Source organism: Coregonus clupeaformis, unplaced genomic scaffold (assembly GCF_020615455.1).
Source record: "Coregonus clupeaformis isolate EN_2021a unplaced genomic scaffold, ASM2061545v1 scaf0145, whole genome shotgun sequence".
Taxonomy (NCBI): Eukaryota; Metazoa; Chordata; class Actinopteri; order Salmoniformes; family Salmonidae; genus Coregonus; species Coregonus clupeaformis.
The window spans coordinates 211,065-237,316 of NW_025533600.1; the positions used below are offsets into that span (position 1 = coordinate 211,065).

Below are 26,252 nucleotides of genomic sequence, written 5' to 3' on the forward strand. Positions count from 1 at the left end.
AAATAAAATCACGACAGCTGTGATAGAAACAGGAAGTTTCGGTCCAATTTAATAAATGCTGGCAGATAATTTGTTTGTTCGACATGGTGGGATCTTTTTGTGTCTGTAAAATTAATTATGCGAGAAATGGCAGTGGAAACCATCATATCAAAGTAAACTTGGAGTCACGCGATGATATGGTGTGTGGTCCTCCCACTACGACTTGGGAAACCATGCAGTTTCTTAGGCTACAGATTCAATAACTTATGATGAACTTTACAGAGTGGTGAAAGTGCATGGTGATGAGCTTGATGCTCCTTTCCAATAAATATTGAGGGTCTTTTTCTAGTGACATGATGATCAATGCTTGACTGCCGTTTGACAAAAAAAAGATCCATAATAATCTCATCCTGTAGACTAGCCTACCCACACTGTGTCTGCGGGCTGTTGGCTAGAGAGCACACATTGAATTCTAGATTTTTAGTCGGTACATGAAAACTTAAGCGAAAAAGTACATTTTGTGTGCACTACGTCGTCACGCACTGATTTTTATCCGCAACAAGTAAGACTGTTGGAAACACACCACTGGTGGGAAAATGTGCATATTTTCTTTATGTGGATTTTTTAATATTTACATGACAATGTGTGTCTGTTTTAAGCTTTGTGGGCGCCTGCACTCTGGGGGTGGGAACCCTGTGGAGACCCACACACACACACTCACACACACACACTCACACACACACTCACACACACACCGCTGCACCTTCAGTGTGTCTGATATAACAAGGCACCCAGACATGCATAGTCAAGCACAGATCCCAGGAGACAGCTAGGAAGACACTGCAGCGCCCAGTGATTTCCCCGCTCTGCCATCGCCTGTCAGCCTGAATCGCAGCGTGGGAGGAGACTATAGGGGATCCCTCGAATCAGAGCAGGGAGCCATGATGCGGCCTGACAAGGCGTGTCATACCTTGACCTTCACCTTGGCTCCTGTCTCGTCTCAACCAATCAGAAAACATGACAGTGCCCTGTCTCAATAAAAGAGATAACATGACAGTCAGGGTCCATTACGGTTGCATATTTCAATACACTTGAATGTACACTACCGGTCAAAAGTTTTAGAACACCTACTCATTCAAGGATTTTTCTTTATTTTTACTATTTTCTACATTGTAGAATAATAGTGAAGACATCAAAACTATGAAATAACACAAAAAATGGTTAAACAAATCAAAATATATTTTATATTTGAGATTCTTCAAATAGCCGCCTTGATGACAGCTTTGCACACTCTTGGCATTCTCTCAACCAGCTTCACCAGGAATGCTTTTCACACAGTCTTGAAGGAGTTCCCACATATGCTGAGCACTTGTTGGCTGCTTTACCTTCACTCTGTGGTCCGACTCATCCCAAACCATCTCAATTTGGTTGAGGTCGGGGGATTGTGGAGGCCAGGTCATCTGATGCAGCACTCCATCACTCTCCTTATTGGTAAAATAGCCCGTACACAGCTTGGAGGTGTGTTGGGTCATTGTCCTGTTGAAAAACAAATCATAGTCCCACTAAGCTCAAACCATATGGGATGGCATATTGCTGCAGAATGCTGTGGTAGCCATGCTGGCTAAGTGTGCCTTGAATTCTAAATAACTCCAGACCAAAGGATACATTTCCACCGGTATAATGTCCATTGCTCGTATTTCTTGGCCTAAGCAAGTATCTTCTTCTTATTGGTGTCCTTTAGTAGTGGTTTCTTTGCAGCAATTCAACCATGAAGGCCTGATTCACACAGTCTCCTCTGAACAGTTGATGTTGAGATGTGTCTGTTACTTGAACTCTGTGAAGCATTTATATTTTGATTTGTTTAACCATTGTTTGGTTACTACATGATTCCATATGTGTTATTTCATAGTTTTGATGTTTTCACTATTATTCTACAATGTAGAAAATAGTAAAAATGAAGAAAAACCTTTGAATGAGTAGGTGTTCTAAAACTTTTGACCGGCAGTGTATGTTGTATAAACATGAGGTATTTTCTTTCTGGAAGTCTCCCCTGTCTGTATGGGGTTATAATGATGCTGACAGTATAGCGGTCAGTCATGCTTGTTAAAATGACCTCTGCGTCTGCAGACTATATTTCTAGTGTTTTTAGTTTGGTCTGAGAGAGACCGTCTTTGAGTCAGGTTGCCTTTGGTGCCCTAACTGGTTTGGAACACTGTGATAGCAGTGGCCCCACAAATATGGTTTGCTCATATAGCTAGGCTTCAGTTAATGTTATTTGGGTCACATGGGTAAACCATTTTTGGTCTATTGTGGAAGAATTCAGACCTCCTTCCTACCTGTTTCTATTGTGGTGGGGACTGAAATTGCTGGCAGTGAAACAAACACATGTATGCATAGCCTCTTCTCCTCTCCTCTCCTCTCCTCTCCTCTCTCTCCTCTCCTCTCCTCTCCTCTCCTCTCCCCTCTCCTCTCCTCTCCTCTCCTCTCCTCTCCTCCTCTCCTCTCCTCTCCTCTCCTCTCCTCTCCTCTCCTCTCCTCTCCTCTCCTCTCCTCTCCTCTCCTCTTATTTCTGGGTTCATTCCTGTTCAGTGCAGTGTGTTCCTTAGACTTGTCTGGCCATAGGAGTCTGGGAGAACAGCTCCATTGTACCCTGAACCTCAGGGCTGTACTACAATGTGTGGGTTGAGATGTAGGTTTTCAGGCCTGTCTGGGTTTCTAAGATTCTCACTGCTTCCTTTGTCATCTTTCTCCAATGCAGCGTAGGTAATTGCTGTCTTTTGTATGTGTTTGTTCCATGTCAAGAACCTGCTTATTATACTGTCCTATGATTCAGTGGGTTCACTGGGTTTATTTATAGGAAAAAAATATCCTGTCCTTGCATTTACATTAAAGCTACTTCCTTAGGGTTTTGCGTTAGTAAGTGTACTGTACTGTAAGTGTACTGTTAAGGGCAGCAGGTGTCCTAGCGGTTAGAGCATTGGGCCAGTAATTGAAAGGTCGCTGGTTTGAATACCCGAGCCGACAAAGTGGGAAGAAATCTGTCAAAGTGGCCTTGAGCAAGGCAGTTAACCCTAATTTGCCCCAGGGGTGCATACTACTATGGCTGACCCTGCAAAACAACACATTTCACTGCACCTATCCAGTGTAAATAAAATGTTAGTAAGTGTAGCAGAATGCTTATGTTCCTAGCTCCAACAGTGCAGTAATAGCTAACAACACCAAACAATACAAACACATCCCCCCCAAAAAAAGAAATCCCTTTTGAAAACGGCTTATGTGGCATCGATATGAGTCAGAAACAGATATTCTAGTGTCAAAACTTACTACAAAGTTGGTCATAAAGTCAGTCTCGTCTGGAACAACCGTGCGTCACTCCGGGTAAATTAAGGTTGGGTTTTGATTTGGCAATGTCAATTTGCCCACTAACATGGGGTGAACAGCTGCGGTGATTGCTCTTTATCCAATAGCATCGAAAATGAGACAGACCTGCCCAGCAGCTCTGACTACTTACATAAGACAACATGTCGCACATTTTTTATCTTGAGATATACTATACCAAACACCTTAGTTAGATGTAAAATTGCAACTAAAACATCCTCGGCCAAAACGTCAAAATTATTTACAGAGTTATCTTAGATTCATTCTGGGGATTTTGATGAAGTGAAATATGCTTACAGTGTCTCATGGGTGACAAACATCATTAACCAAATGTAGAATCAGTCAGGAAACACACCTCCAAGACTGAAATCTCGTTTTTTCTAATGAACAACAGAAAAACACGTGCCATTCGGTGTGTTCAGTGCCTCTTTAAAGTGACCAGTGTTCAATGCCTATGTACATAGGGCAGCAGTCTCTAAGGTCTCTAAGGTGCAGGAGTGAGTACCGGTTGAATGTATGTGACAATAAAACATATATATTTTTGCAGTTGGAAAATAGATAGGCCAATCTTGCATACAGCTGTCCAGTCCAGTCACATCAGTGCAGATGAAGGAGAGGAAGGATGATAGAAGGGTAGGAGAGGAAGGATGATAGAGGGGTAGGAGAAGAAGGATGATAGAGGGGTAGGAGAGGAAGGATGATAGAGGGGTATGAGAGGAAGGATGATAGAGGGGTATGAGAGGAGGGAGAAAGACTGCCACTTAATCCCACTCAGGGTGCAGTGAGGTCACTGGCCGTCCATCCCCCAGGATCTCTTGGGAGAGCAGAGGGTTCTGGGTCGCCTGCTCCATGGCTTGGGGATGTCCCTGTCTGTCACTCATACCACTGGCAGAGGTCAAAGGTCACTTCCTGTCAATCAGGGACCTCAGTGGTACAGTGGTTATGAGCAGGACAGTCAGCACAGAACATATACTGTACACACACACACACACACACGTTCTAAACAATTCCAACAAAGGGTGGAGTCAACAAAGAACTTGACAGATATGACACCATAACATGCAGTTTGATACAGCTGACATCACACTTTTGACACGCACACTTCTGACAGAAAACAAACAAACAAAGCAACACTTCTGAGTGGACCAGTAGAGGGCCTGACACAGAGGGCCTGAGACAGAGGGCTTGACACAGAGGGCCTGACACAGAGGGCCTGACACAGGCATATTGTGTTGTACTGTGCAGTTCGCAAAACTTGTTTCATTTGGTTTCTCTCAAGAGTGTCTGTCTATTTTTTCGCCTTTGGAATAGGACCAATGTAATGCATTTAGCTTACAAAGGCTTATGCAGTAGTGTGCACAGTAACAAAGTGTGGTTGTCATGAGTCAGGACATTTTGGAACTAATACAAGCTCTTTGCCCTTTCTTGTTTTGGCTTCAAGTCAAATACTTAAAGATGCACTATACAGAAATCGCTCCGCCATTTCCTGGTTGCTAAAATGTTAATAGTTTGCCTAATTTCAGTTTATGTGACAAAACAAGCAAGTATAGTGTAGAGAATCATTGTACCATCGAAACCGCTGTGTTTGAAGCTGGTGTACAAAACCGAAAGTAAAAGACGCAAAAACTAAACTTAAGCATGGGAAGCATAGAAATAGTGCACCTATAACATATCTACCACTTCTTAGACTTGCTTTCAATGAGAATGACAGATCTATAACTAAAATGTCTATGTGAATTTGCCCATTGTTACAGATTGCAGCATTAATTTCAGTCCATTCCATTCTCTGGTCTACTAATTGTAGTGTTGAGTGTTAGGAGACTGACGAGGGAGGCTGCCAGTGCTTAAAGTCAGAGCCCTGTGTAGAGGATAAATGGATGGTGTAACAGGCTGGTCGGTAAACAATAGGCTGACTGGATTTCTCTCCCTGGACATTCAAGCCACATCAAAGTTTGAAGACAACTTGACACAGAGGAACAGTGTAGTTCACAGTTTAGTTTACAGTGTATCCTAGTTCTCTACATGTGTCTCTACCAGAGTTACTGTGTAGGTATCTCTCCCCTTCTTTCTTTCTCTCTTTCTCTTTCTTTCTCTCTCTTTTTCTCTCTCTCTCTCTCTCTCTCTCTCTCTCTCTCTCTCTCTCTCTCTCTCTCTCTCTCTCTCTCTCTCTCTCTCTCTCTCTCTCTCTCTCTCTCTCTCTCTCTCTCCTTCCCTCTCCCTCTCCCTCTCTCTCTCTCTCTCTCTCTCTCTCTCTCTCTCTCTCTCTCTCTCTCTCTCTCTCTCTCTCTCTCTCTCTCTCTCTCTCTCTCTCTCTTGCTCTCTCTCTCTCTCTCTCTCTCTCTCTCTCTCTCTCTCTCTCTCTCTCTCTCTCTCTCTCTCTCTCTCTCTCGCTCTCCCTGACAGTGAGTCCCCACCTTTTCTCTTTACCTTTTACCTTAATGAATAGACCTGTCAGAGAAACAATATGAAACGATAGACTGATTTGACACTATCCGTCCCGTGTGTGCGTTCATACTGGCATGTGTGTGTGTTTGAGCGTGTGTGAGACTCATATGTAAACCAGAGGAAGCAGTAACACTGGCTGCCCAGCCATACTGTACAGTATGTTGATGACTGATGATTCTGAATCTTCTTTCTTTTCCTTTTTTTTCACACCTAAGAAAAAAGTGACAGTACAGATAAAAAACGGGTAAAAACAGTGTGCAGGTGAGGTTGGAAACCCAAAAGGGCTGATATGAAAACCACACAACCAAAACCAATATACAAATATAAGTGGAAAAAAGTTTGTTCAATCAGTTAAACAAAGCATAATAATTATAATTGTACATGATATACACAGTATAGAAGAAAAAATATGTTTAATTATGTGTGTGTGTGTGTGAGAAAGTTAGGCTACATGGAGGAGACTACTGGGTAGTTTGGTTCATCAAGCTGACCCCTGACCCCTAGTCTACTACTGGGTAGTTTGGTTCATCAAGCTGACCCCTGACCCCTAGTCTACTACTGGGTAGTTTGGTTCATCAAGCTGACCCCTGACCCCTAGTCTACTAGTGGGTCTTTTGATTCATCAGACTGACACCTGACCCCTAGTCTACTACTGGGTAGTTTGGTTCATCAAGCTGACACCTGACCCCTAGTCTACTACTGGGTAGTTTGGTTCATCAAGCTGACACCTGACCTCTAGTCTACTACTGGGTAGTTTGGTTCATCAAGCTGACCCCTGACCCCTTGTCTACTACTGGGTAGTTTGGTTCATCAGGCTGACCCCTAGTCTACGCTTGAAGTTATTGAGGGATGAGGATGTTTTGTCAATGTGAAGATAGGAATTCCGGAGTATGGAACCTCTGTATCTGATAGAGAATTGACAATGTGAAGTGTGGCAGTGAGGAGGGTGAAGGTTATCGCAGTGTCTTGTGTTGTAAGCAGACTCCACATCGGGATGATTATAAACATTTTCTCATCAAATATCATCAATCAACATCTTAAAGCGCTCAGAATTACTTTTGTTAAATATTCTACATTTAATGCTACCATCCATTCCCACCGGATCATGTATCTCAGAAACAGCCGTCCTCCTGGGCTTTCCACGCACTAAAGTGTCTAGGGTTTCCCGAAAAGGGTTGGGCAAACAAAAAACATCCAGTCAGCGGCAGTCCTGTGGGCAAAAACAGCTTGTTGATGAGAGAGGTCAAAGGAGAATGGCAAGAGTCGTGCGAGCTAACAGGCGGGCCACAAACAGATAAATAACGGCGCAGTACAACAGTGGTGTGGAGAACGGCATCTTGGAACGCACAACTCGTCAATCCTTGTCACGAATGGGCTATTGCAGCAGACGACCACACCGGGTTCCACTGCTATCAGCTAAACAAAAGAAGAAGCGGCTCCAGTGGGCACGCCATCACCAACACTGGACAATTAAAGAGTGGAAAAACATTACCTGGCATCATGCTGATTGCAGAGTCAGGATTTGGCGTAAGCAGCATTAGTCAATGGACCGGGTGGCCGATAGACACATCCAATTACCACTTTTTTACCCCCCAAAGTTGAACAGGAGGGAATTTCTATGAAAAGCGATTCAACATCAATATTATCAGATGTAAGTGTGATGTCCTCTCTTACAAAGAATGTAAGACTTTTATGAACAAATATGGACACACCTCCCCCACTCTTAATGTTCTCCAGTGGTGAACAGCATTATAAGGAGACATGTCATAAAGCATTGTTGTCTCTTCAGTTAACCATGTTTCTGAAAGGGCAATAATGGAATATTCATATCTTAGAGAATACAGATAATGAACAAGGTAGTCATGGTTTTAAGGAAGACGGTAAATGTTCAAATGAACGGTAGAGAATAAGCTTGTTTTGGAATTAGACTGCTATACAGGTTGTTAAATTGTTTAACATTATAATAATCACCTGATAGACTCATCCCTGGTGAATTTCTGGAAATTGTAATCTGGATCAACAGAGTCCTTATATTTATCATTAGCTTCATTAATACACTATATATACAAAAGTATGTGGACACCCCTTCAAATTAGTGGATTTGGCTATTTCAGCCACACCCGTTGCTGACAGATGTATAAAATTGAGCACACAGCCATGCAATCTCCATAGACAAACATTGGCAGTAGAATGGCCTTACTGAAGAGCTCAGTGACTTTCAACATGGCACCGTCATAGGATGGCACCTTTCCAACAAGTCAGTTCGTCAAATTTCTGCCCTGCTAGAGCTTCCCCGGTCAACTGTAAGTGCTGTTATTATGAAGTGGAAACGTCTAGGAGCAACAACGGCTCAGCTGCGAAGTGGTATGCCACACAAGCTCACAGAACGGGACCGCCGAGTGCTGAAGCTTGTAGTGCGTAAAAATCGTCTGTCCTCGGTTGCAACACTCACTACCGAGTTCCAAACTGCCTCTGGAAGCAACATCAGCACAAGAACTGTTAGGCGGGAGCTTCATGAAATGGGTTTCCATGGCCGAGCAGCCACACACAAGCCTAAGATCACCATGTGCAATGCCAAGTGTCGGCTGGCATGGTGTAAAGCTCGCCGCCATTGGACTCAGGAGCAGTGGAAATGCTTTCTCTGGACTAATTAATCAAACTTCACCATTTGGAAGTCTGACGGACGAATCTGGGTTTGGCAGATGCCAGGAGAACGCTACCTGCCCCAATGCATAGTGCCAACTGTAAAGTTTGGTGGAGGAGGAATAATGGTGTGGGGCTAGGCCCCTTAAATCTTAACGCTACATCCTACAATGACATTCTAGACGATTCTGTGCTTCCAACTTTGTGGCAACAGTTTAGGGAAGGCCCTTTCCTGTTTCAGCATGACAATGCCCCCGTGCACAAAGCGACGTCCATACAGAAATGGTTTGTCAAGATCTGTGTGGAAGAACTTAACTGGCCTGCACAGAGCCCTGACCTTAACCCCATCGAACACCTTTGGGATGAATTGGAACGCCGACTGCGAGCCAGGCCTAATCGCCCAACATTAGTGCACGACCTTACTAATGCTCTTGTGGCTGAATAGAAGCAAGTCCCCGCAGCAATGTTCCAACATCTAGTGGAAAGCCTTCCCAGAAGAGTAGAGGCTGTTATAGCAGCAAAGGGGGGACCATCTCCATATTAATGCCCATGATTTTGGAATGAGATGTTCGACGAGCAGGTGTCCACATACTTTCGGTCATGTAGTGTATGAAATGGATTAAAGACCAGGTTATCAGGGTTGACATCCCCTCCTCTCTATCTCTCCATAGCTGATATCTGAGAGGCTATGGTCTACTGCATCCAAGAGAATGGCCATGGATATCATGTGTGCAAAGTCTGTCTGGGGGTGAATAGAGCCTTGCCTTAACACTCGGAGCACCGGAATTCCATAACTACCAGAATGGCCATGACGGTCATTTTGACTGTTGATACACTGGGGGAAAAAAGTATTTAGTCAGCCACCAATTGTGCAAGTTCTCCCACTTAAAAAGATGAGAGAGGCCTGTAATTTTCATCATAGGTACACGTCAACTATGACAGACAAATTGAGAGAAAAAAATCCAGAAAATCACATTGTAGGATTTTTAATGAATTTATTTGCAAATTATGGTGGAAAATAAGTATTTGGTCACCTAGAAACAAGCAAGATTTCTGGCTCTCACAGACCTGTAACTTCTTCTTTAAGAGGCTCCTCTGTCCTCCACTCGTTACCTGTATTAATGGCACCTGTTTGAACTTGTTATCAGTATAAAAGACACCTGTCCACAACCTCAAACAGTCACACTCCAAACTCCACTATGGCCAAGACCAAAGAGCTGTCAAAGGACACCAGAAACAAAATTGTAGACCTGCACCAGGCTGGGAAGACTGAATCTGCAATAGGTAAGCAGCTTGGTTTGAAGAAATCAACTGTGGGAGCAATTATTAGGAAATGGAAGACATACAAGACCACTGATAATCTCCCTCGATCTGGGGCTCCACGCAAGATCTCACCCCCGTGGGGTCAAAATGATCACAAGAACGGTGAGCAAAAATCCCAGAACCACACGGGGGGACCTAGTGAATGACCTGCAGAGAGCTGGGACCAAAGTAACAAAGCCTACCATCAGTAACACACTACGCCGCCAGGGACTCAAATCCTGCAGTGCCAGACATGTCCCCCTGCTTAAGCCAGTACATGTCCAGGCCCGTCTGAAGTTTGCTAGAGTGCATTTGGATGATCCAGAAGAGGATTGGGAGAATGTCATATGGTCAGATGAAACCAAAATAGAACTTTTTGGTAAAAACTCAACTCGTCGTGTTTGGAGGACAAAGAATGCTGAGTTGCATCCAAAGAACACCATACCTACTGTGAAGCATGGGGGTGGAAACATCATGCTTTGGGGCTGTTTTTCTGCAAAGGGACCAGGACGACTGATCCGTGTAAAGGAAAGAATGAATGGGGCCATGTATCGTGAGATTTTGAGTGAAAACCTCCTTCCATCAGCAAGGGCATTGAAGATGAAACGTGGCTGGGTCTTTCAGCATGACAATGATCCCAAACACACCGCCCGGGCAACGAAGGAGTGGCTTCGTAAGAAGCATTTCAAGGTCCTGGAGTGGCCTAGCCAGTCTCCAGATCTCAACCCCATATAAAATCTTTGGAGGGAGTTGAAAGTCCGTGTTGCCCAGCGACAGCCCCAAAACATCACTGCTCTAGAGGAGATCTGCATGGAGGAATGGGCCAAAATACCAGCAACAGTGTGTGAAAACCTTGTGAAGACTTAAAGAAAACGTTTGACCTGTGTCATTGCCAACAAAGGGTATATAAGAAAGTATTGAGAAACTTTTGTTATTGACCAAATATTTATTTTCCACCATAATTTGCAAATAAATTCATAAAAAATCCTACAATGTGATTTCCTGGATTTATTTTCCTCATTTTGTCTGTCATAGTTGACGTGTACCTATGATGAAAATTACAGGCCTCTCTCATCTTTTTAAGTGGGAGAACTTGCACAATTGGTGGCTGACTAAATACTTTTTTTCCCCACTGTATTTCAATTGTGTAAATATTCCATAATAAATTGCAAAATAAATGCATTGATTATGTTAAAATAAATCATAAGAAACCTCAGGATACCAAATGTATATTTTAATCAGTCAGAAAACCTATTGATTGATCCAGAAGTGCATAGACTGTAAATAGGTTCTAAAATAAGAAAATACTGTATTTTCTGACATAAGAAAATAGTTGCCTGCAACGCTAATGGCATATCCAAACTACACTTAAACTATATTGAAAGTAATTTCACACATATAATAATAGATGTAGCCTAAAGACAAGATTAAATGTACAATAGTCTGATTGGTGACAATATTATCAATTGAGAATGAAGAGACGATGATAAAAATATAACTTTTTCCACGCGTTCCTCATTGAGTACTGGCGGCAATCAGCAATAGCCATTTGGAAAAAATATATTTTCTATTTTATTCTGTTATATTCCATTATATTCTTACTGTAAAGTATATGTGTGTTGACTGTAGTATGGCAAGGGAATATAAGCGTGTGATGTTAGCCAAAGGATCTTTTGAAATAAATTGTCTTAGTATCATGTTTTTTATGACCTTCTTAAATGATAATATTCATGGATTTCTTTATGATTGTGTAAAGTAAATTGATTTATTAGACTGGTGGCTATTGGTAGGCTACTCGTCGAGGCCCGGCTATTCTAGCCTACTGTTAAATATGCTCATTTTGATTCTCATGGCGCTTTGAGGAAGAAATTCTGAAGTTTTTGTATTTTATTATATTTATTTTCGAAGTACTGCTGAAGTGTAAAATACACATATTTAGGAAAAGTCAGGGACAGGTGGGTTCAGGGTTGTTATTGAAGTGAAGTTTCAACAACATTTTAAACGGTCAGATTGACCGTCTTGGCGGTTCTAGGGTTAAAACGCTTTAAAACGAGTTCTCTATCAGGCTCTCTGTCTCTCTGATCCTGGGAGGTATATTGTTGTGTGTGTATTTCTAGTCCACCAGTAGATGCTCAACAAACAGTCAATAGCCTATTGACCAGGAAAACCTATGTCCACACCTGTTGCACCAGTTCAGTTCACCACACTCTGACCTCTACAGCATAATCCACTGATTAACACACAAAGTGTTTATTTTTCTCTATTTTCTCCACAGTCCCTGTGTATTAGTTCTGCCTCTCCAGAACAGACAGACACCCTGACATTTATCCCCCTCTCCCTGTATTGGTTTCCTTCCTAGTCAGCAGCTCAGATCAAAGGGCTATTAGAGCTCTGCTGCTTGTGATCTGCTGTCTGTCTGTCTGTCTGTCTGTCTGTCTGTCAGGATCAGGATGGATGAGAGCTGTCTGGAGGCATGGAGGAGTCAGTCCAACACTGCAGGTGTCCTCTTATCTGCCCCTGTGAGACACAGGGTGATATCGTTCTGTAATCTCATTAAACGTGTACCGCTGATTTCCAATCTCTCCAGATTAGCCCTGATAATCCACACTTCAGATGGAATCACAGGATGGAGCAGAGAGAGGTGGGAATAATATTGCCCTAGACTGTGCATTTGTATTTGTATTTATTATGGATCCCCATTAACTCATGCCAAGGCAGCAGCTACTCTTCCTGGGGTTTATTATGGGTCCCCATTAGTTCCTGCCAAGGCAGCAGCTACTCTTCCTGGGGTTTAGTAAGGATCCCCATTAGTTCCTGCCAAGGCAGCAGCTACTCTTCCTGGGGTTTAGTAAGGAACCCCATTAGTTCCTGCCAAGGCAGCAGCTACTCTTCCTGGGGTTTAGTAAGGAACCCCATTAGTTCCTGCCAAGGCAGCAGCTACTCTTCCTGGGGTTTATTAAGGATCCCCATTAGTTCCTGCCAAGGCAGTAGCTACTCTTCCTGGGGTCCAGCAACATTAAGGCAAAATATTCCATGACATTACATTTAATAACACTTTATACAACACATAAAGTGTGTTCCCTCAGGCCACTACTCTACTATCACATATCTACAATACAAAATCCATGTGTACTTGTGTGACACACTTTTACATAAACACACATTCAAAGACAATGCATGCACACACACATACTGTACAGAGACACGCACACACACACACACACACAGAGGCACATGCACACACACACATGCACACAGAGAGAGAGCGAGAGAGCGCACACACACACAGCGCAAGGGTTTTGTAAGCTGCTTTGTGCAACTGAAGCCCCTTATCTATGTGGTTATGGAATTATCTTGAGGAAACAAAGGCCATAGTAATGAATCATACCACCTCATGACGCTCTGCCGCTGCCTGTGTCTCACTATAACACTGCTGCTGTGTTACAGTATTATTATCAACTACCTCCTCTGATAGGACTCCATCAAAGTGGACTAACTCCAAGGAAAGTACTTGATTTGCTTATCATTTATGCATGTTTTCCAATTGACATGAACATTGTCCTTTTCCACCTGTAACCTTCAGGCATCCTTTTGTGTGTGTGTGTGTGTGTGTGTTTGTGTGTGTGTGTGCATGCGTTTGAGCGTGCATTCTACGTGAGTGTGTGTGTGTGACTGTGTATGTGGGTGTGTGTGAGAGCTAATTAAGCCCTGTGAGACTGACATTGTCTGAGCCATCGGAGAGAAGAAGGAGGAGGAGGAGGAGGAGGAGGAGGAGGAGGAGGAGTGGGTCACAGGCTTAATACCCCTGAATCATCCTCCAGCTCACCCACAAGGTCTCAACTCCTTGTTTGTATGTTTGTGTGTTTGATGGAGGGTTGGGGGATTATATTATGACATATAGATACATTCTCTCTAAACTAAACTGTGTGTGCGTGCGTGTGTGTGTGAGTCTCATCTCCCTGTCTTCAGTCAGGCAGTGTACGTCTGATAGGCTGATCCCAGAGGTTTAACACACAGGCCAACGCTGCTCTGACTGAGGTTTATCCTTCGCTTCAGCAGAATGTTACTGCTCACAGCTTAACATCCTCACTAAACTCTGAACTCAGTTACTGCTCATAGCTAAGTGCCCTGTGTTACAACAGAACTGAGATCAGTGTAAAGCAGTGTTCTCAGAAGTTGTTTTGTCTTTTGGTGCACTCTAGTTCTAACACATTTGGTTCACCTTGAGCTAAGAGAGCTTGGCTGGTACAAAATCATGCACACCTTGTGGGTCCCCAGGACCAGGTCTTATGAACACTTGCTGTGTCTGTACCTCCTCTTGGTTATCCACCTGTTGTACATTGTTTCATGCAATGTTTATGGAGCACTTTGGGACACAAATATTATGGGACATTGATTACAAAAGCCCTTTATTAGCCTTGGAAGCTGTAGCTGTTGACTCTAAGCTTAGATCAGAGCCCCAGTGTTCTAACTCCAGGGTTACCCCACAGAGTGTTCCAGAGCGTTCTCTCATCTCCATGGTAGCTAGGCTACAACCATATCCACTGATATTTACCCTGCAAATATCACCCAAGAGAACATCTGATCTGCATTCACACAGAAGAAGAAAGCCACAATCTGAATATCAGTCAAATTGGCAGTTAATTAGTAGCATAATACCTGGAGTCAGCACAAGCTGTGGAAATTGTTTATGTGGGAGTAACATGGGATAATGGATGACAGAACCTGATAGATTGAATGTATGTGTGTGTGTGTGTGTGTGTGTGTGTGTGTGTGAATAAATAATAATAATACTTTTTAGCCTATTCATTGATTGAAATAACAGTCAATGTAAATACATTTGACTAGTCATGCTTATCGGTCTATAGGTTAATTTGCATAATTTAGTGGAATTAAATTGGCATATATTCTTTATGTATCTTATTTATCACACGCCTACAGCATACAGATACAGAGCCTTTGAGTGGAAAATCTGTCAGTCAGCATAAGAGCTGCTGCTGCAGCATCTTGTGGTGCTTTCAAGACAACTGGGAATATGAGGTCAAATCATGATGTCAGTGATCTTCAGGTCGGAAAGTCGGAGCTCTAGAAAGAGGCCCGAGTTCCCGAGTTGAAATTCCGAGTTGGATGACCGTTCAAAACTATTTTTCCCAGTCCCCAGTTTTGAACACAATGAAGTCGGAGATTTCCGAGTTCCCAGTTGTTTTGAACATGGCTTCAAACGGCAATTGAAGGCAGGCTTCATCAGCATGTCACACATCACTTTGCAATGAGCTGGAGGCAGTATACATTTAGAAAACATATACAGTACTTAATGGTTTGAAACCTGAACGTTTTAATACACATTATGAGGCATGTTTTACATTGCTTCAAAGTAGCCTATTAGATCTCCTCTCTTTCTAAATTTCTAATGGATATTTTCATATCTGTCACATGAAACCGCTCGCCTGTGCAGTGCCCTTTTGACAATGGTGTTTTCCTGCTAATTGCGTTATGGATCTAACATACGTGCGTAGCCTACTACCTTGTACACATTGCTGCGCTTTTAATGTGAAAAACATTTTAAGCAAAATGTTCTGATCTGTTGCATCAGACTCATTGCTTTTTAAAGTTGTTTTATGTAGCTTAGGCCTACTGGTTGGATGAATTTAGGATCTATCATCCCACAACTGTCCCAGAGTCTGTTTGGAATAGGCTATTTCTTTCTCAACAAGCTGACCAATAGAATAGGTAGCCAGAACTTTTCTACTATATTAGATTGACATAGGCTAGTGATTTTGCTGTTCGTTACTCATCTTGTTGGCTGAGGAAAAGTAAATGTGGACAGTTATTCTATGTTCGAAGTGCACATTAGAATTCGATAAGAATGACCGCACATTGTTGCATCCTCGACTTGCATGATTTCTGTCATTCTGAACACCGTGGGTGGATGCCCTAATCAGTGTTACGCACCCAATGTTTATTTCTAAAAATGTCAGGTAAATTAAAATGTTGCTGGTCAAATGTCCGGCGCCACATTTTCATAACTGAAACCCTGGTATGTGTGTGTGCGTGTGTATTAGTATTTTATTAGGATCCCCGTTAGCTACTTCTAAAGCAGCAGCTACGCTGCCTGGGGTCCACACAAAACATAAAACATGACATAATACAGAACGCTAGGACAGAACTACATACTTTTAAAATAAGAATACACGCTTTCATACATTTATGCCTTCATAATCATGTGATTCATAGACGCTACTGAATGCAAGTGCAACAAATGAAAATGAAAATGCATTATGGAAGTGAGTTGCAAATAGGCTATACTTTTCGCTAAATTCTCCTGACATGAATATAGCAACCTTGTTTTGCTAAATTCCCCTGACAGGAGTAAAGCTACCTTGTTTCTATAGTTACCACCCGTAATGGGTATCCTGGGGTAAAACATATACTTTTTACAGTTACCAGTGTGTGTGTGTGTGTGCGTGTGTGTGTGTGTGTGTGTGTGTGTGTATGTGTTTGTTTGTGTGTGTGCTTGCCTGCATGCACGTGTGCATGTGTTATGTTCCTCATCACAGTAGTGGGATGTGTTATGTTCCTCATCACAGTAGTGGGATGTGTTATGTTCCTCATCACAGTAGTGGGATGTGTTAGGCTCCTCATCACAGTAGTGGGATGTGTTATGTTCCTCATCACAGTAGTGGGATGTATTATGTTCCTCATCACAGTAGTGGGATGTGTTATGTTCCTCATCACAGTAGGGGGATGTGTTATGTTCCTCATCACAGTAGTGGGATGTGTTATGTTCCTCATCACAGTAGGGGGATGTGTTATGTTCCTCATCACAGTAATGGGATGTATTATGTTCCTCATCACAGTAGTGAGATGTGTTATGTTCCTCATCACAGTAGTGGGATGTGTTATGCTCCTCATCACAGTAGTGGGATGTGTTATGCTCCTCATCACAGTAGTGGGATGTGTTATGTTCCTCATCACAGTAGTGGGATGTGTTATGCTCCTCATCACAGTAGTGGGATGTGGTATGCTCCTCATCACAGTAGTGGGATGTGTTATGCTCCTCATCACAGTAGTGGGATGTGTTATGCTCCTCATCACAGTAGTGGGATGTGTTATGTTCCTCATCACAGTAGTGGGATGTGTTATGCTCCTCATCACAGTAGTGGGATATGTTATGTTCCTCATCACAGTAGTGGGATGTGTTATGTTCCTCATCACAGTAGTGGGATGTGTTATGCTCCTCATCACAGTAGTGGGATGTGTTATGCTCCTCATCACAGTAGTGGGATGTGTTATGTTCCTCATCACAGTAGTGGGACGTGTTATGCTCCTCATCACAGTAGTGGGATGTGTTATGCTCCTCATCACAGTAGTGGGATGTGTTATGCTCCTCATCACAGTAGTGGGATGTGTTAGGCTCCTCATCACAGTAGTGGGATGTGTTATGTTCCTCATCACAGTAGTGGGATGTGTTATGCTCCTCATCACAGTAGTGGGATGTGTTATGTTCCTCATCACAGTAGTGGGATGTGTTAGGCTCCTCATCACAGTAGTGGGATGTGTTATGTTCCTCATCACAGTAGTGGGATGTGTTATGCTCCTCATCACAGTAGTGGGATGTGTTATGTTCCTCATCACAGTAGTGGGATGTGTTATGCTCCTCATCACAGTAGTGGGATGTGTTATGTTCCTCATCACAGTAGTGGGATGTGTTAGGCTCCTCATCACAGTAGTGGGATGTGTTATGCTCCTCATCACAGTAGTGGGATGTGTTAGGCTCCTCATCACAGTAGTGGGATGTGTTAGGCTCCTCATCACAGAAGTGGGATGTGTGTGTGTGTGTGTTCTCATCTCTGTGTTTACCTGATGTGGACATGACAAATGGAGGTGGTGACAGAGACTGAGCAGGAATAAATCACACTGGGTAATATTCGCTGAGCTTTTTATTTATGCTCTTTTTTCTGTACCTTTATTACTCAGGAAGAAGAATTCATCCTCTTTTCCCCTTCTCAGCAGAAACCAGCAGATTACCATGGAAACATCGTCTCTGATACATGCTGCACACTTATAGATTCAGATAGGATGACGATGATGATGGTGGTGGTGATGATGATGATGATGGTGATGATGATGATGGTTGTGGTGATGATGATGATGGTTGTGGAGGTGATGATGGTTGTGGTGATGATGATGATGATGATGATGATGGTTGTGGAGGTGATGATGATGATGGTTGTGGAGGTGATACTCCTGAGTGGCGCAGTGGTCGAAGGCACTGCATCGCAGTGCTAACTGTGCCACTAGAGATCCTGGTTCGAATCCAGGCTCTGTCGCAGCCGGCCGCGACCGGGAGACTCATGGGCGGCGCACAATTGGCCCAGCGTCGTCCAGGGTAGGGGAGGGAATGGCCGGCAGGGATGTAGCTCAGTTGATAGAGCATGGCGTTTGCAACGCCAGGGTTGTGGGTTCGATTCCCACGGGGGGCCAGTATAAAAAAAAAAGATGTATTCACTAACTGTAAGTCGCTCTGGATAAGAGCGTCTGCTAAATGACTAAAATGTAAATGTAATGTAAATGTGATGATGATGATGGTTGTGGTGGTGATGATGATGATGGTTGTGGTGATGATGATGATGATGATGGTGGTGATGATGATGATGATGATGATGATGTTGTGGTGGTGATGGTGGTGGTGATGACGATGATGATGACGATGATGATGATGGTGGTGATGATGATGATGATGTGTTGGTGGTGATGATGATGATGATGATGATGATGATGATGTTGTGGTGGTGTGATGTTGATGATGATGATGTTGTGGTAGTGGGGGTGATGATGATGATGATGATTGACTATCAGTCTCTCAATGTTGGAGAGCTCTCAAACTTGAGTGGGAATTGACTGAAGGCAGTTACCTCTGTTCCACTGCATACTGTATACCAGGACCCAGACACTTCTAATAGCACCCAGTCGTCCAATTACACAACAGCCTACAGATAGATACACAGTGCTAACTGCCAGAGATTAACTAATGGCGTGCACACTCCACAGTGATTGCTGTGCACAGGAATATACCTCATATTTTAGAAGTCATTCCCAAAACATGAATTATTGATTTGCTTGGTAATTGTTTTGCTTTTCCTCTTCTTTCTTTAAAATGGGTATTGACTAGGTCTGTTGATCATCATCATGACTCCCACAGAACATATGCACAGAAAAGTAGAAGTGAGAGCCTTGGAGAGTGGCGGTTCATTACTTTGATCCAATACAACCTGGCATCAAAATAACACATCTTTACTATCTACCAACATACTGTACCATGTAGTCTCTTTTCTGACAAGTTTCTTCTACAGGAATTATTAATACTGTTATAACCATAGAGATATCTTTAATGCTGTGATTACGACCATCCATTTATTATGTATATAATGATCTCCATCATAGAGCTACAACGTATGAGTCACTTCAATGGTCTGAGCTCCCTAATGTTTTGACAGGTTAAGTATCTCTCTGGCAGGCAGTTTTTGAATGACTGCTGGCTGCAGTCTGGAGCTGGTGTATAGAGGATGACTGGATGACTGGATGGATGGTGTTTTGCTCAGGGCCTTCATTAATTACCCATTGTGTACAGTTTGGATGCTCTCCTAGAGGGGAGGAGGGTGAGGGTGGCTGGGGAAGGGGGGTGGGGAGAGTTGGTTTGGTTATGGTGTGTGTGTGTGTATGTCGTTGTGTGTTTACATGTCATGTGCGTGTGTAAGAGAGAGAGTGAGAGGGGGGAGAGAGAGAGAGAGATAGAGAAATGGTTGTGATTACTGCCTAACTGTCCATGTCTCTTCTGCCCTCTCCAACAGTGTGCTGTTTTGTGGTCCACAAAAGGTGCCATGAGTTTGTCACCTTCTCCTGCCCTGGAGCCGACAAAGGCCCCGACACAGATGTGAGTTCCTGCTCTCTCTCTCTCTCTCTCTCTCTCTCTCTCTCTCTCTCTCTCTCTCTCTCTCTCTCTCGCTCTCTCTCTCTCTCTCTCTTTCTATTTCTCTTTCTGTTGTCATGATACCAGAATTTAGAGTTTGATACCGATACCAGGTTAAATATCATGATACGCCTATTCGATACCAAAACGATACCACTGCAAAAACAGAAAGCAGGGAGAATGTCTTTGGAGAAAGACTGTGAGAAAGCCAGTTCTGAATACTTTTTTAAAGGATATTCTACTCCAAAATGAATGAAAATAAAATTATGCTACACCATCTCGGTTTTGTTAATCCACATTTAGTTTTTTTTCAGGTTTTTTCAGGTTTTAGCTCTCAAAAGCTAATTAGTCCACAACAATGCTTAAACCACATCAGGAGACCACTTTTTGAGGCGTTTCTGTAGCGCTCATGTGATTGCAGAGTTGCCCACTGGATTTATGCAAATAATCATGATATCTTTCTGCCAGGTAGGCATAGGCTACTTTGTAGCTAGTAACATTTAATTGAGAAGGTTTTTGGGAAAGCCTTTCCATCTACCAAGACTGTTAGCATCAGCATCGCTAACGGCTACAGAAAGTGGTAGCCATACACGCACCGCACACACACAGACATGGGCATTCCCGTACCGTTGCCTCTTCAGAAAGTTGCAAGAAATACGAATCACTGAGGCATTCTGTTCATGTCCAATGATAAACTTTGGCTAATTATTTTCTTTCCTAATAAATTCAATACATTTAGTTGATTTCCTACTCAGTTCAAAACATTTTTTAATATTTGAATTTTGTTTTAATGTCTGGATTCTGGGATTTTGTCTGCGTTCATTGTATTTTAGATTTTATAGGTCCCTAATGACGTGAGACTAGTGTTGCAAAGCTACTGGTAATATACTAAAGTTACTGGAATCTTCAGTAATTTAGGTAATTAACAGAAAATCTATGGCAATCTATTGTAACTTTTATAATTTATACTTTAATGCCTTTAAAAATATGTATTAATATATATTGTCCATTAATTGCTAGTAGATAGACCATATGGTTCAAAAGAAAATATCCTAGTTAATGAAAAAGCATCTAATCAACAATGGCATTCTTTTTCAATTACCTCTGCAACTTGTCCAACTATTTACTTTTTTCATAACTGCCACAAGTTTGATGGCAAAACATTGACAGAAAATACTTATTGACATAGTAAAATAATTAAAAGTGTGTCAAAAATATTATGAAGTATATTTCATGCTGAAACCCTTTATATTAAACACCAATGGTATTAACTAAGTTGATGGTTTATATTTAGGATACTGTTTTACAGCTTTGTCATTCAATGTTTTTTTCATCTTATTTCATTATTTCATATATTTTACATGTGATGAGGCCACACAGAGGGCCAGAGATAATCACCGACACCTGTAATAATCTGAAGTACCAAAAGGGCCACTAGATGTTTTGTGATAGAGTACATAAAATCCTTTAAATATACCAACATTCTGGTAATTTACTGGTAAACTTAGAAAGTTTCCAGTAATATAACCTCCCTTTGCAACCCTACGTGAGACACATTTGGTAGAAGAACCGAAAGTAACAACAATTCTAATACCAAACCGTTTTTTATGTTATGGTATCGAAACAGTATCGACGGAACACCGTGCAATACTACTACTACTCTCTCTCTCTCTCTCTCTCTCTCTCTCTCTCTCTCTCTCTCTCTCTCTCTCTCTCTCTCTCTCTCTCTCTCTCTCTCTGTCTCTCTCTCTCTCTCTCTCTCACTCTTTCTCCATCCATCCCTCCCTCTCTCTCTCTCTCTCTCTCTCTCTCTCTCTCTCTCTCTCTCTCTCTCTCTCTCTCTCTCTCTCTCTCTCTCTCTCTCTCTCTCTCTCTGTCTCTCTCTCTCTCTCACACTCTTTCTCCCTCCCTCCCTCTCTCTCTCTCTCTCTCTCTCTCTCTCTCTCTCTCTCTCTCTCTCTCTCTCTCTCTCTCTCTCTCTCTCTCTCTCTCTCTCTCTCTCTCTCTCTCTCTCTCTCTGTCTCGTTCTCTCTCTCTTTCTCTCTCTCACACAAACAAACACACCTTACCTTGTGTAAGCAAGGAGGAGTCAATTGTAGCTGTCTTATTAGTAAACATCTCAAACTGACACAACACACACACTGACTTTGATCTTTCCAGCATCTCTCTGCAATCGCTGTATGACAAATCACTTTGAAAACTGCTTCAAAATAACTGTGTGTAATGTAATGTTTGTGCTGTTTGTTTTAATGAGGAGGACCAATGTGCTAGCCAAACATAGGCCCTCCCCATCCTCCCTACACACACACACGCGCGCACACACACACACACAACCACACACACACAAACATGCCAACAAGCTCTCACATTGCATGCACGCACGCATGCCACACACACACACAGTCACAAAAAACACACACACATCCCCTTTCAGAGTCTGTTAGGGCATAGTGTTTCTTGATGGAGGGCAGCTCTGTTTAGGGTGTGTGTGACCCTGTACACACTCAGTCAGTTCCCCTGTCCCTCTCTACTTCCCCCAGGCCTGTGTGTGTCCTTGGTTAGATAAGTGGCTCTGGTTTGTGGAAGGCAAGGACACCTGCAACGCTGTGTTCTGCCTGGCTCTGTGTGTGTGTGTGTGTGTGTGTGTGTGTGTGTGTGTGTGTGCTTGTGTGTGTGTTTACGCTGTGACCATGATGATTATGATGATGATGTTTGTTTAGGGTGTGTTACAGTGGCCTGGCACGCATGCTGGAATACACACACACACACACACACACAGAGCAGTATAGACTACTGCAGGGTTCCCCAACTGGCGGCCCAAAGAATTCCCACGCATAACAGAGAAATATACAGTATGTGATCCTATACAAATGTAAGCAAGGTTGAAAATTATTATGTTTTAGTCAAATATTATATCTGTTTGGACTTCTTGCGGTCAATTTGCAGTCTACAAATTATTTGTAATTATGTTCTGGCCCCCTGACCATCCGCTCAAGAAAAGATCGGCCTGTGGCTGAATCTAGTTGACGATCCCTGGCCTACTGTATGTAAACATCCCCTACACAAGCATCCCTCTGTCCCATGGGGGCAGTGCTGCTTGCTGCTTGTCCACACTTTGATCAGACACGTACAAACAATAATAAAATATTAATATGCCATTTAGCAGACGCTTTTATCCAAAGCGACTTACAGTCATGTGTGCATACATTTTTACGTATGGGTGGTCCCGGGGATTGAACCCACTACCCTGGCGTTACAAGCGCCATGCTCTACCAATTGAGCTACAGAGGACCACAAACAAACACGCACAGCCAGCCAATTAGAAATGAGTGTTTGGGCTATCAGAAATAGGGCTGGGACAATTACCGTATAATCATGTAACTGAGGATTACGGATGAAGACAGTCATCAAAATAAAATAACCATCATAACCGTTTTAAAATGTTTGTTTTGTTGTTGTTTTTTGTGGAAGGCGACTTTTCCCTCTTTAGCATGCACACACAAAAACACACACACAGGCACACACACACAGGCACACACACACACACACACACACACATATTAACACACACAGATTGTGCAAGCATACACAAACACACACCCTGTTCCTTCACGTCTAAATGTGTCAGACATAAACACTGCTAATATGATTTGAGTGTGTGGATAATGACTTATGATGACCACTGTTTTCTTACTGAGTTGAACATTTTGTCCACTTGAACAACTTAGATTTGATGTTGTATTTTCTCCACACACACACACACACACACACACACACTGGTCCCCTTGTGCTGCTGGCTGTGAGTGTTCCCTCCTGTCAAGCCTGTTTAGGCCTGCCTGCCTGTGTCCTGCTGGCTCTGTGTACCCAGTCCAGCCTCTACCCAGTCACTGGGCACTGTTTAAACAGAACAGGGGACTTAGTGTTGCACAGGCGACAGCCCTGTCTGAATACTAAAATAGTGCAAGATGGTTGCTACTAGTGCTCACCACTGCTCAGACTGGTTTCCATCCCTCTTCATTTCTTCCTCTCCTCCTCTATTTCCTCTCCTCCTCTATTCCTCTCCTCCTCTATTTCCTCTCCTCCTCTATTCCTCTCCTCCTCTATTCCTCTCCTCCTCTATTCCTCTCCTCCTCTATTTCCTCTCCTCCTCTATTCCTCTCCTCCTCTATTTCCTCTCCTCCTCTATTCCTCTCCTCCTCTATTCCTCTCCTCCTCTATTCCTCTCCTCCTCTATTTCCTCTCCTCCTCTATTCCTCTCCTCCTCTATTTCCTCTCCTCCTCTATTCCTCTCCTCCTCTATTTCCACCCCTCCTCTATGTCCTCTCCTCCTCAATTTCCTCTCCTCCTCTATTTCCTAATCTACACTGATCTGGAAGGACCAGGATAGAGACTTGATACAGATGAAAGCAACATGACGGAGGTGAAGGAACAGTAACATGGTGGAGATGAAGGAACAGTAACATGGTGGAGATGAAGGAACAATAACATGGTGGAGATGAAGGAACAGTAACATGGTGGAGATGAAGGAACAGTAACATGGTGGAGATGAAGGAACAATAACATGGTGGAGATGAAGGAACAGTAACATGGTGGAGATGAAGGAACAGTAACATGGTGGAGATGAAGGAACAGTAACACGGTGGAGATGAAGGAACAATAACATGATGGAGGTGAAGGAACAGTAACATGGTGGAGGTGAAGGAACAGTAACATGACAGAGGTGAAGGAACAGTAACATGGTGGATGTTAATCATCCACAGATGGTGGCTGTTTCCCACCTGACCTCAGTGTGAATGACTAACCACCATCCCTCCACTCCTCCATCCCTTCACTACTCCATCCATCCATTCCTGCCCACAGGCCCTTGACTCAGTCGGGTGTCATGGGTCTCTCGCTCTCCTTCCCCCCTCTCTCTCGCTCTCTCTCCCCCTCGTCTGGCTGGAAGCTAGAGGCTGGACCTGCAATGTGCGCAGACACACTCACGCATTATATACGCAAGCACACACATACTGTATTTATATGCACACACACAAGCACTGCAATGGGTCATGACCTCTATACCACCCTCAGTCCATGGATGACATCATCAACTCTTTGATCCAGAGAGAGAGAGAGAGAGAGAGAGAGAGAGAGAGAGAGAGAGAGAGAGAGAGAGAGAGAGAGAGAGAGAGAGAGAGAGAGAGAGAGAGAGAGAGAGAGAACAGGGAAATCACAGAGAGAGACTAAGAGAGCTGGTTTCTCTCCAGTCACCTTTCATTCACCCTGATGGACCTGTGACACACTCTGCTGTGTTGCATGTCAAGCATCCCTCCAAAGAGCAACCAGTGAATGGAAACCATTGGAAACGCTGCTCCCCAAGCCATGCAGGCTGTATAGATACATGTATATAATGACAATGGCCACCAGCCAAAGCTCACTCACTGTGCCTTTAAAGCCAGATTGTTTAAGGCAATGTCATTTGGGGATTAGTTTTTGTCCAGATTACAAGACTGATGTTGCAATGATTCTTTTTCTATATGTATATTGGTGTTGCCATCTGTCTTTGGTCTATTCATATCAATCACTCTCCTGGAGCTTGTTTTAGCTTTATTCAGAGCTCTTCTATCTGATTGCCTCTTCTGCATCTGCATGGGTTTGATATTGTGTGTGTGTGTCTGTGTCTGTGTCTGTGTGCGTGCTTGCGTTTTGTTTGATTCTAAGCCACCGCTGTGCGTTTGGTATTGAAATCAATGTGTTGTTGCGGTAGGATCCGTTGTTTTGTTTTTTTGCTCTTGTCTGATGCTCTGTTCTGGTTTGTTTTCACAATCAGTAGAGATTAATGACCTGCCACCTAATCAATGATTTTCTATGTATTTTCTCCTATCTCCCGACCTCTTAAGTAATCAATCCATGGCTCTGTTTATGGCCGAGGTTTATCATGGTCTAGGAGTAACCAATGGGTATTTCTTATTGAGGAAGATCAAGACAGTTCTGTGCTACAGTGAACAATGTATTCTAAATCTATCTGGTTAGGATTCACAGTAACTGGAGTCAGATATATGTGCATCATATATATTCCTCCCTGGGAAATGAATTTTAAAGCCCAATTTCTGATGGTCTAGAAATAGAAAAAGAGATAGATTTACGACTAATGTAAAATAGATTGGTACTGACACATTGGCCTTGAATAATGATTTAGATCCATGCCATTAAGATCTATGACTTAATGGCCAACCGTTACAACCACATACTCCTGACCTTTCTCATTATGGGACTCCTTAACACCTGGTCCCATCGGTTCTGTGACCCTGCTAAAGTGTAGGCGACATTACAGCATAGGGCCTTAATTGCTGTGACAAGCTGAACTGGTGATATCATTAGCCAAGTGTCTCTGTGGGCATACTGAGGCTGCGTCACAAATGGAACCCTATTCCCTATGTCGTGCACTACTTTGACCAGGGCCCATAGGGTTCTGGTCAAAAGTAGTGCATTATATAGGGAATAAGGTGCCATTTGTGACACGGCCTGTAGCTCCTCCTGGAGAGAAGAGGACAGG

General features: G+C 43.1%; 1 protein-coding gene across 1 annotated transcript in view; it reads left to right on the forward strand.

Annotated features, from left to right (window-relative positions):
- prkcab (protein kinase C, alpha, b) overlaps positions 1–26,252 on the forward strand; it is a 190,537-nt gene that overhangs the window by 58,512 nt on the left and 105,773 nt on the right. Inside the window, exon 3 of the mRNA XM_041870974.2 lies at positions 19,599–19,681. Within this exon, the coding sequence (XP_041726908.1) occupies positions 19,599–19,681 (83 nt within the window). The remainder of the gene's footprint in view (positions 1–19,598; positions 19,682–26,252) is intronic.